At 45.0% G+C, this 12,719-nt stretch overlaps 1 protein-coding gene across 2 annotated transcripts in view; it reads right to left on the reverse strand.

Annotated features, from left to right (window-relative positions):
• Window positions 1-12,719, reverse strand: part of nudcd1 (NudC domain containing 1) — a 111,927-nt gene that overhangs the window by 77,723 nt on the left and 21,485 nt on the right. For both annotated transcript variants that reach the window (XM_038810369.1, XM_038810368.1), the window contains exon 2: window positions 7,736-7,890. In XM_038810369.1, the coding sequence (XP_038666297.1) occupies window positions 7,736-7,890 (155 nt within the window). The remainder of the gene's footprint in view (window positions 1-7,735; window positions 7,891-12,719) is intronic.

The following is a 12,719-nucleotide window of genomic DNA, read 5'->3' on the forward strand; positions in this document are numbered from 1 at the left end:
CAGTATGGAAGGTCTGAGCATATAAAAGCAAACGGTTGGCTTTCCTAAGAAATATAAACAGGGGGTGTTGCACTCAAGACACGGGTACGAATGGCGCATTTTTTGCACGGAGGCAGGCAAATGGAAAGTCTGACACTGCCCCAACTGAAATGCAAGGACCATTTCGCATCCAGCTTCAATTTTAGGCTGGTGGGTGAATCCGTGGGGGAAGGTTGGAAATAATCCAAGTTGGATCTGGGATATGGGACGCCTCCATCATAAGCCTCCTGCTGGCCTGAAAACCTCTGGACCCCTCCAACCCTGGCCTCTCCACTGGAACCCAGAGCGCCCCATCACGTCCCCAGAGTCCGTCTGCAAGCTTCGCAAATAGATCTTCTATGCGGAGCGTGGGATATCAGTTGAGCCCGGAAGCTGTATTCACCTTAAATTTATGGTCGCCGCACAAGCGAACCGTGTTATCTGGCTTTTTTACCGGTACGACCGGCGCTGCCCAGTCAACGAAACGGACAGGCCTGATAATACCCAGGGATTCCAGATGAGTAAGCTCCGCTTCTACTTTCTCGAGCAAGGCGCAAGGCGCCGGATGTGCACATAAATACCGCGGCGTGGCTTCCAGGTCAACCTGAATACAAGCCACGGCCCCTAAACCGGGCTGGAATACTTCTGGGTATCGTCCTAGTACCTCCGTCAAACCTCCATAACCCGTTCAAAGAATGTGCTCCCTTTGCAGCCGCAAATGGCGCAACCAGTCCCAACCCAACAGGCTAGCCCCGTGGCCGCGCACTACGACGAGCAGGAAAATCCCCGCCTGGTGTCCATAAGTGACAGGGGTCAACGTAGTCCCAGTAGTGTCCAATGGTTCCCCCTTTATAGGTGGCCAGCCTGTGTATCGGTCAATGCAAGGGCTGTCATGGGGGTGTCCCTTTCAGAAATGTTCTGTCTTATCACATAGCATTAGTGATGTCATTTTGTGGGTGGAGCTGGGCTGTGGCGCTGAGTTTTACTTTCGCTTTGGTTTGGGGTTTCTTTGTGGCTCTTGAGTTTTTTGCTTTCGTTTTCATATTTGGCTGCTGGATTCAGACAGAGAAGTCTTGTCCTGTCTCTCTCTCTCTCTCTCCATTGACCCATACTGTCTCCTTAATGGGGGTCACTCGAGGGGCTGCCACACAATGCAGCTGCAGACATCGTCCTCCGTCTCCACATCCTCGTGAGCAGCACCCTCGGGTTCATCCAAATGGACAATACGGCCCCTGGGTTTGCCCCAGCTCCTGCAAGATAGCCGGTCCCTCTGATGCGACCAGAAATGGCATTCGCGCCAGGGTTGGCGGCCACAAGTCCTACACTGACACGGCTCCTCATCCATTGGTTCTGGAGAAGGTTCCCTTCTGGGAGAAACATCTGATGGCCACCGGCGTGGGCCCTTATGGCACCCCACCCAAGGTGCGGCAGGGGTACGGAGAGACACTTTTGGGTGGAAGGGGGTGCGCCCCAAGGCATGCACCTCCATTCCCTGTAGCCCCTGCACTCCCCGTTCTGGGCTCTCCCAGGACAACGCTATCTGGATGGCATGTTGAAAACTCAATGACGGATTGGCTAACGGTTTCCTCTGGGTGGCCGCGTTGTTGATGCCGCAAACCAAACGGTCTCATAACATCTCCGACAAAGTGTCACCATAGTCACAGTACTTTGCATACCCTGGATAAGAACTCATCAAGGGATTCTCCAGGGGTCCTCTCTGCAGTGTTAAACCGGTAACGCTGGACTATCGCAGACGGGGTTGGGTTAAAATGTTGCCCACCATAATCACAAGTTCATCAAACTTTTTACTGTCAGGGCGGCTAGGTACGTACGGCTCATCATCCCAAACATATGTGCGCCCCAGGCGGTTAGCAAAATTACCAGCTGGCATTCATTTTCGGTGATATTATTTGCCAGGTGGTAGTAACGCATCCATTGTGTGTAGACAGCTATTCAACTTTAACCCTCGTTGCCAGTTTTGTGAGGGCCACGAAGAATCCAGCACGAGTTTGTAGAGTCAAACAGAAAGTAACTTCATTTACAACAATATGTACACAGTAGCAATAGTTGTTCACCGCTGCTTCCCTCTCTCTAGGTGGTACCACACTGGCCAGCTCTATTTATACAGCTAGTGATTGCCCCGCCCACCTCCTCATTGGGGGTGCTCATACTTCCCAGGACATGGGATAACCAATTGTCCCCAGCCAATAGGATTCAGGCAGGTTATAACAGGAGTCACGGTAAAAGTAGAAGTTGAAGGGATTGCACTGGAGGTATGGTTAGCAGAAACATGTTTAAAGATTTAGAAAGGGACATGGAAAGTTTCCAAACAAGCAAGACAAAAGTAAAGGAGATGCCTCACCTAGTTGAAATTTCACAGGGGCTCGCAAAGGAAGCTAGTTGGCCACCTATGAGCCGAAGATATGCAACAGATTGAGACAAAACCCATCCCCAAAGTAAAGGAAAATGCGACGGTAATGCAAGATCATAAGACATAGGAGCAGAATTAAGCCATTTGGCCCATTGAGTCTGCTCCGCCATTCAATCATGGCTGATATGTTTCTCATCCCCATTCTCCTGCCTTCTCCCCATAACTCCTAATCCACTTATTAATCAAGAACCTATCTGTGCCCGAGGTGAACAGTTATTGTGAAAAACCACAATGAAGTCAGATTGGATTTGCCAACTGAACAGTCAGATTCTAGATTCAGAACCTACTGAAGAAAAAGTGCTGGAGGAGAAGCCTTACACGGACTAAAGGACAGTTTATTGTGCACTGTCAGCCTACAGATAGGAATCATCAATGCACCGGAACCTGAACTAATGAACCCATAGTTTGTGGAAACAGCAATTAAGGGTTTAAGGACATTACAGGCAGTAACAATGCACTGGGAGAAACTGTGTGGAAGGGAAAAGCAATCTGCACTTTATCAGATGACTTCTGATTGGTTTAACAAAGAATATACATCAGGATGTACTGTCAGACTGAGGGAGGAGTTCTATTGGCTGTAGCACCAAAACAATAAATGCTTAGACCCAGGTTACCTGGGTGCAGAAAGCAACTGTCACGTGCAAAGTTTTCGACACAAAACAAGCAAGCAGCAGAGACAAAGGACACAACTAAAATTCATACAAGATTTAGATCAATTGTGTAACTGAACTGACAAATGCCAAAAGAACTAGCAGTGCATAGATCAATCCTGCTCTAGTGGACTGGGCAGGAAGACTAAAAGGCAACATAGCTGATGAGCAGTGACAGTTGTTTAAGGAGATATTCAATTCCTCCAACCGAAATATATTCCAGAGAGGAAAAAGGTTGTAAGAGGGGGAGAAAACATCTAAGCAAATAAGTTAAAGGTAACAAAGACAAAAAATACAGCAAATAATATTGCAAAGGGCAGTGGCAGGATGGGAGATTGGGAAACTTTTAATGATCAACAAAGGATGACTAAAAAAGTAATAAAAGAGTAAAGGAAAATTATGAAAGAAAACTAACCAAAATATTAAAAAGCCCAGCAAAAGCTTCAAGAAATATAGAAAAGGGAAGAAAGTAGCTAAAGTGAATGTTGGAGGATGGGACCAGAGAGTTAATAGTGGGAAATGCCAAATCAATACTTTGCCTCAGTTTTCACGGTGGAGGACACTAGTAAAATCCCAATTGTACCAGGTAATGCAGAGGTAATAGAACAATCATAATCAATAGGAAAAAAGTATTAAACAAACTATTTGGATTAAGGCAGAAAAGTCTGCAGGGCCTGATGGCCTATATCCTAGAGAGTTAAAGGAAGTGGAGTGGAGATAGTGGATCCATTGGTTATAAGGGGTGTGATTCAATGACCCCCGTTGCGCCCGGTGTATATCTGGGTGCAATGGGTAAATTATGCAAGAGCCCCAAACGGACACCTTGCCGAGCATCATGCCAATTGCGAGTCACCCCGCTTGCTCTGCGCGATGCGATCTGGATATTTAAATGAGATTCAGATAGCAGAACACCGGATTCACCCAGCGCCCGGGAGTCAACAGCTGCGTCTGCAACCACAACTTCGCCAAGTCGCCGTTTAGTACTGGTTCACACAAACGTAAACCAGGTGAAACAGCACCTCAGGAGGTCTCGCAGGGCATTAGAAACCCACAGGTGGTCGGGGACAGGGCAGGATAATACCCTGGCACTCCCATTGGCAGCACAGGATGCCTAGGTGACACTGCCAGGGGGTCAGACAATTGGGGGGGGAGGGAGGTCCCAAGGACCTCTACAAGTTGGGATGGGAGGAGATTGGGGTTGCTGCTCAAAATGGCGCCCTGACCTGAGAACAGCCATTCCAGCTGGTAAAATCAGTTCATCAGCTCGCAAGCAGGAAATCTCTCAAAGTGTGGCCTCAGAGGGGGGAAACTACCCGAGGTTGTTGAATAGCAGGGTGAGATCAGAGGAGGACAGAGCAGGGCTATGTTACCTCTGTAAAGAGTATCAGAGCTTCTTGTTAACAGCCTACAAAGAAGAAATTTAACTAGGAACAAAGCAATATAAAGATGATTCCTTGAGGTATGGTTTTGTTCATTGTGCCAATGCAAAGAAGGATGCAAAGCCGATGTGTGTTATATGCAGGGGAGTACCGGCAAATGAAAGGAAAAGTTTCACATTTTGAAAAGTGGTGGATGAAAAATTCCTTTTAAGCTTGAGACCCCGGAGTCAGTTATTAACTTACAGCTGACTCAGAATGAAAAGACTACACTGCTGTTATCTGACCTGTAATACCACATTAAAAACACACCCAAAGCCCATGAGGCTGTCAGCATTCTGGAGTAGCATCTCCCAGGAGTATCCAGTGCTGAGTAAAACAAGCATTTTGTTGCTATTGCCTTTCACGATGATCTACACGTGTATGGTTGGATTTTCTGTTCTCGCAAAGATGAAGAGGGCACAAAGGAACTGGCTGAACTCTGCACCTGATATGTACATTGCTCTCTCCCCCTGTGAACCTGATTGGAGTGAGATTGTGAGGGCCAAGCAGCCTCCCCTTTCGCAATAAAGGTAAGTGAACATGACGTGGGTGGCGAGGGCCGGCCGCCTGGCAAAAGTGGGTCCCAGGAGAACTATTTTACAAAACACGCTTGTAAAGGACACAAAGACGACGATTATCACTCTCCCAGATGGAAAAATTAGAGAAGCTTAACCCTGACAGCCAAAGTTAGTAGACAATTAAAGTGTAGCAATATAGATAAAAACAAACTCAAGATTTTTGCTCCAAAGTAACGGACTTCTATTTTATGTTCCTTATTATCAAATGTTGCATTCTTTAAAAACCTTTGCAGGTCAATGCACTGACAACTTTGGCAGCAGCATTATTACTCACCCTCACTTACTTTTCTTTGTTCAGCACTCAGACATCAAATAGCAAAGAGTTTTTGATAGCTTTTGAAGCCATGTTACTGAGTAAAATGCCATGAGCAGAAAGGAGGAAAGAAGAGGAGAAGAATAACCTCAGCCAGTACGAGAATTGAACACGCGCTGCTGGCCTCGCTCTGCGTCACGAACCGGCTGACCAGCCAACTGAGCTTTATTGAAGGCTGAAATGTCACACTTGCCCATATTAGTTGCGACAGAAGGAAAGGGAGGAACTATCTAGTCGCTAGCATAGTTAGTACAGTCACATTTTATTTTTACAATTTAATGCCATAGTGTTCAAAAGGTCAAATGGAATGCTGGTATATATATCTAGAATACAAAGGAGGAAAGAAAATCATGTTTAGCTCGACAAAGTCCTGGTTAGACAGTGTACTCAAAAACATTTTGAGGCATCAGACCTCGGGAAGAATATATTGGCCTTGGTGTCAGGAATATAAAAACAGATTGTAAGAGCTTTTAAAAGTACATGAAAGAAAGGGAGGGTCAACTTGTGGTGGCGGCCAAGAGCTGAGTAGTCACATGAAAGGTGACTATCTCTCCTAGGAACTTCTGATTAGACCTTCTAATCCCACCAAACAGGCACCAAAAGTGCAAAACGTTCCCCAGCTTAAACCCCCACCCGATCCACCGCTTAATCAAGCAGGGTGCCGATGAGCCAGGAGTCAGGTCACAAAGGCAGTAAGAACAGGGAGAGGGAAAACTTCGACCCCTGAACAGGAAGACCCACGTGGCAGCCCAGAACCCACCATGGCGGACCCAGCAGATTCGCCACGCCGACCGAGGCGATGATGGAGAAGCTGATGGAGTTCATCATAATGGAACTCCAGAAGCACAGAGAGGTGTTAAAAGAGGACCTCATGGTGGTGGTGGAGTCAGCAATAGAGGCCGTGTTGGCCCTCATAAAGGAGGCAATGGACGGAGCAGAGACTGGGGACCCAAAAGGCAACGGTGCGGATCCTAGAAAAGGCAGCCATGGACCAGGGAGAGCAGATCACCTCACTCGAAGCCCAGGCGGCAGGGTTGGTGACAGCAAGGCACTGAAGGGAAATGTTGATAACCAGGAAAACAGCTCCCTCAGACATAACCTGCGAATCGATGTACTATCGGAGAGCATGGAGTGGAGGAACCCGACAGAGTTCGTGACATTGATGCTCAGAAAGCTGGTCGGGTAGGAGTGCTTCGCCAAGCCTCCGGAGGTAGGCCGGACACACAGGCCACTCCGGCAGAGACCCAAGTCGGGGGAACATTCACAGGCAATGATAGTGAAGCTCCACAGATTCCAGGATAAAGAGCGGATCCTGAGGTGGGCAAAGAATAGGGGGTCATGCAAGTGAGACGGACACACCATCCGCTTGTACCAGGACATTGGAGTGGACCTGGCAAGTGCTGGGCAGAACTTAGGGATGCTCCCTGCAATTTTGAAGAAATGAGAGATGATCTCATTGAGACATACGTGATTCCGAAGGGGCTTGACAGGATAGACACCGAGAGGCTGGAGATTCTAAAACAGGAGGGCCCAGTCTCAGGGTAAGAGGGCTGATCATTTAGCACCGAGATGAGGAGAAATTTCTTCATTCAAAGGGTTGAGAGTCTGTTCAGGGTCTGCATGTCCTGCCCCTGTCTGCGTGGGTTTACTTCAGGTGCTCCGGTTTCCTCCCACAAGTCCGAAAGACGTGCTGTTAGGTAATTTGGACATCTGAATTCTCCCTCCCTGTACCTGAACAGGTGCCTCAGACGTAACCTGCGACCTGTGGCAACTAGAGGCTTTTCACAGTAACCTCATTGCAGTGTCAATGTAAGCCTACTTGCAACAATAAAGATTATTATTATCTTTAGAACTCTCTACCCTAGAGGTTTGTGCATGCTTTGAACATATTTAAAACGGAGATGGCAGATTTTTGGTTCCTCCGGTATTAAGTTTTGTAGGGAGCAGGTGACAAAGTGAATTGAAGGTCGATGGTCAGTCATGACCGTATGAAATGGCAGGCTCAAAGGGCCCTATTGTCTATTCCTACTCCTATTTCTTATGTCCTTGTGTATGTGAACAGGTATGGCAGCTTCACTGCTCCCTAAGGAAGGAAGCAAACCACATTTTAAAATGGAAAATTACTGAAGCTATGGACTCCATCTGTAGCAACCTCCCTATCAAGTCAAATACAACTCTTTCCAAGCTACTCTTACTACAGACAACACAGATATTTGAACTGACAGGTTCCTTTGAGAAGATAATGTTTAATGCCTCTCAATCTTTCACAAGTTCTCAGCATATGTCGTTTTAAGAAGTTAAATGGAGATATAATAAGACCAACTTACCAAAGTGATAGCCAGGTGCATGACTCTCTCATGCTGATCAATATAATAGATGCTGTCTTGATACCACCTGTCACAATGCAGATAGTTGTACATGCCAAAGACACACATATGGTCCAGGGTGTACTGATCCTCTCGAAGTTTCACTTCAGCTACAGCTAAAAAGAAAAATCACAGCCATGATCAGAATAACCAACAACTCGAAGACAAATGTTGTCCCACACTCAGGCTGCTAGCTGGCTGCTAAACTGAGTTCTTTCAACATCTGAATCAGATTAATTCACCTCAACAAATGCAATGGCAGAAAAAAAATCTATATCTTTGAAACACAAAAATCAGTACAATTAGTCTATTCTTACACCGAGGTCATGAAAGGTGATATATAAATGGAAGTATTTTTTTCTTTCCACGCTTGCAGACAGTTTATAGCTTGCATTCGTATTCACTGAGCATATGCAGCAGGGTTTGCTAAAGACAAACAACTAAAAGTTGGCTTCCAAAGGCAAAAGCTCATTGCCAGTGCACTGTTGAAAATAAGACAATTTGAACATATTAAAAATTTAGCTCTGTGTTCCAAGTATGCTGATTTTATATACTATCTGATATCACACTTTATAGCAAAGAATGTTTTGGTAATTTATCCAAATCTGAAGTTATTGACATCCAAGAAACTTAGTTTAATATTAATTAGATTTTTGAAATGATCATATTTCAAGATTTCACCCATTTATTTTAGTAGTAAGACAGGAGCATAGCCACATGTAGGCATTGCCTCGAATCCTCTCAACCTTCGCTTAAAAGATGCACTATGTTTCCACTTGCATAAGAGAGCGGAGTGAGATGCATTCAACTTGACCTCAAAGCCTTGGTGTCACTGTATTCCATTCCAATACCAGCTCACTCGATTGATCCCAAACAACTATAGATACCCATACGCCCTTTCTTTGGTGTCAATTTCCTTCCTGTTCTCTCTCCCTAAGACGTCAATGTATGTTTTCTAGGGCAACCCACTCAACATGGAAGGACAGCTAAGCCAAGGTCCTGCTTTTATCCAATGTTTGGGTACATTCTTTTCCTGCACAAAATACTGGATGGTGATCATCAGAGAACACAGGCAGATGTTGATCTTTGTCACATCCAAGGTGACTGAGGAGGCACAGTTGCTCAGGATTACATAGGATACACGGCAGAGAAACAAGCCATTCGGCCAACCAGTCCATGTTGGTATTTATGCTCCACTCACATCTCCTACCATCTTTATCTATTGTCATAATCCACCACTCCTTTCTCCTTCATGTGCTCGCCTAGTTTCCCCTACATTTATCTAAAGTATTGGCTTCAGTCACACCTTGTAGTAATGAGTTCCACATTCTCACCACTCTGAGTTAAAACGTTTCTTCTCAATTCCTTATTGATTTCTTGGGGACTATCTTATATTGATGGCGCCTAGTTCTGCTCTTCCCAACATAAGGAAATATTCTCTCACAGATCAGAAACTGAACCTGGGATTTCCTGGAATCCCCAGCACGACAATGTGGAAGATTATTGCCCTTATTCAATAAGCCATCAAGAAAATTTACTCCATTTTAATTTATGTTTGAAATCCTTTACAATGTCTTAGTTGATTGATGTTTTAAATGATCAAATGACAGCCTGTGAGAAAAATCATTTCAGTTGGCAAATGAAAATGATAAATTCGGCCATGTCCAGTATTTACAAGAAAGAAGCACTTGCATTTCATAACATTTTTCAAAACCTCAAAATGCCCCATTTGCAGCCAATGAAGTACATCTGGAAGTCTAGACACCAGCAGTCAATTTGAGCACAGCAAGCTCCAACACACATCAATGTGATAATGAGCTAACAATCTCTCTTATTAGTGATGTTGATTAAGGGACCAATACATCAGGGAATTTTCCTGCTCTTCTAAAAGTAGCGCTGTGGGATGTTCAGAGGTCAGAAGGTGGTCTACATTTAACGTAACATCTGAAATGTAGCACCAGTCTCACCAATTACTGCCCCATCAGTCTACTCTCAGTCATCAGCCAAGAGGTGGAAGGTGTTATCAACAGTACTATCAAGTGGTATTTATTCAACAATCACCAGCTCACTCATTCTCAGTTTGAATTCTGCCAGGGCAATGTGTTTTCAGACCTCACTACAACCTTGGTCCAAAACATGGACAGAAGAACTGGATTTTAGAAGTGACACAAGAGTTACTGCCCTTGACATCAGGGCTGCATTTAACCAAGTATGGCATCAAGGAATCCTGACAAAATGAAATCAATGGTAATCAGGGGAAAAACTTTCCACTAGTTGGAGACATTTCTAGCACAAAGGAAGATAGCCATGGTTGTCGGAAGACAGTACCACTGCAGGAGTTCCTCAGTGTGTTGTCCTAGGCCCAACGATCTTCAGCTACTTCATCAATGACATTCCCTCCATCACAGGACTAAAACAAGGGATGTTAGCTAATGATTTCACAATATCCAGCATCACCCGTGGCTCTTCAGATCTTGACGCTGTCATTCTGTGCGCACCAAAGCCTGGACAACATTCAGGGCTAAGTGGCAAGTAACATTCATGCCACAAAGTGCCAGGCAATGACCAGTCCAGCGAGATAATCCAACCATTTACGCTCAATGGGCGGCACAGTAGCACAGTGGACAGCACTGTTGATTCACAGCCACAGGGATCCAGGTTTCATTCCCGGCTTGGGTCACTGTCTGTGCGGACTCTGCACGTTCTCCCCGTGTCTGCGTCGGTTTCCTCCAGGTGCTCCGGTTTCCTCCCACAAGTCCCGAAAGACGTGCTTGTTAGGTGAATTGGACATTCTGAATTCTCCCTCAAGTGTACCCAAACAGGCGCCTAGTGCGGAGACTAGGGGATTGTCACAATACCTTCATTCCAGCCTCCCCGAACAGGCGCCGGAATGTGGCGACTAGGGGCTTTTCACAGTAACTTCATTGAAGCCTACTCGTGACAATAAGCGATTTTCATTTCATTTCATTAATGTAAGCCTACTTGTGACACTAAGATTATTATTACAATCAATGGGATTACTTAACATTACTGAATCCTTCACTATAAATATTCTGGGGTTACAATTGACCAGAAACTGAACTGGGTAAATACTGCGGTTACAACAGCAGGCCACAGACTGGAAATTCTGCAACGAGTAACTCACCTCCTGATTCCCCAAAGCCTGTTCACTATCTCCAAAGCAAAGTTAGGAGTATGATAGAATGCTCTCCACTTACCTGGATAACTGCAGTTCTAACAACACTGAAGAAGCTCAACACCATCCAGGACAAAGCAGCCCGCTTAACTGGCAGCCCATCCACCACCTTAAGCATTCATCCTCCACCACCAACGCACAGTGGTAGCAGTGAGAACCATCTGCAGATGCACTGCAGCAACTCACCAAGCTTCCATCGATAGCACCTTCCAAAACCCATGGCCTCTATCACCTAGAAGGCCAAAGGAGCCAATGCATAGGTAACCCACCACCTACATGTTCCCCTGGAAGACACATCCCCCTGACTTGGAACTATATCACCGTTCCTTCACCGTCACTTGGTCAAAATCCTAGAACCCGCTCCCTAACAGCACTGTGGGTACACCTATACCACATGAACTACAGCAGCTCAAGAAAGCAGCACACCACCGCCTTCTCAAGAGCAATTATGGATGGGCAACAAACGTTGGCCTTGCCAGCAACAATCGAATCGCAAACAACTCAAATTATTTGTTCCTAATCACCCTGCTGTTTGTGGGAGTTTACAATTCGGGATTGGCTGCTGGGGTTTTGATATTACCTTCTGCAGTGACAAATTGCATATGTACCACTTGAAGTGGACAGTCTCGAGAATTCCAAACGTAGGAGGAAAATTAAAGGTTGCATTCTTTCCCTTCCCCATCAAAACAAAGTATAGAACTTTTCATTTCACTTGAGATCAATGATTAAATAAAACTCCTCAGGCTCTGTTTCAAATTGATGTTTTCCAGCACACATCATTCTGATAAGTAACAAGTACTACCTACAGTAATCGGCACTAATCAGCAGAAAGCTAGAACTTAAAAGCTGCATTAATGAGATGCCTAAAGCTTCAGGATACAAAGCACCTACTGCAAAGATATTACATTTACAACTAATTTCCACTCAGTAACCTTTACAAAATTAAAATTAAAAGGATATAAAGGTGTTGAAGCAATTACAGTAAAGGTGCCAAACCTCTTTCGTGACCTATCTGGTTTTGAAAGGTGTGCGCTGAATATAGAAAGACTTGTGTTAAGGGAACTGCTGATGGTAAATGCCAAAGAGTTCAAATCCCACAAGGGAAACTTGAAACAATGGCCCTCAGTTTGCAATTTGTATAGTATGAGAGGTTCTGAAATCAAAAAATTATGTCCTCGACTACTTCATAGAATCTATAGTGCAGAAGGAGGCCATTCGGCCCATTGAGTCTGCGTCGGCCCTTGGAAAGGGCACCGTACTTCAGTCCACACCTCCACCCTATCACTGTAACCCAACCTCACCATTTTGAACACTAACGACAATTTTATAGGTGATTTTATAGCAAAGTAAGAAATAGGAGAAAGCATAAAATAAAATAGAATTACACTTAAATAAGACAATGGCTTCAAACAGTACCAATATTTTAAACAGTTCCAAACAATCTTAATTTAACTACTTTCAGAGTTAACCATCCTGATCTGCTGAGAAACATCTCATAGCTTTTAAGATCCATTTAATTATCTCTTGGGGTTCCTTCCCTCTGATGTTACCAGCAGTTGCCATTTTAGATCTGGCTTCATTCACACTGCTTGCAGGGAGTTTGACCAGTCATTCCTGCTGTCTACTTAGATTTGAAACAACTCCCTTCACAGGTTACTGCACCTCCTTAAATACGTTCTTTCCCTTGATCTCTCCTTTATCTCACCCAGTCTCTTTAGAACTGCTCTCTTCCAGAATTGATAAACTTCA

This window comes from Scyliorhinus canicula, chromosome 10 (genome assembly GCF_902713615.1).
Source record: "Scyliorhinus canicula chromosome 10, sScyCan1.1, whole genome shotgun sequence".
Taxonomy (NCBI): Eukaryota; Metazoa; Chordata; class Chondrichthyes; order Carcharhiniformes; family Scyliorhinidae; genus Scyliorhinus; species Scyliorhinus canicula.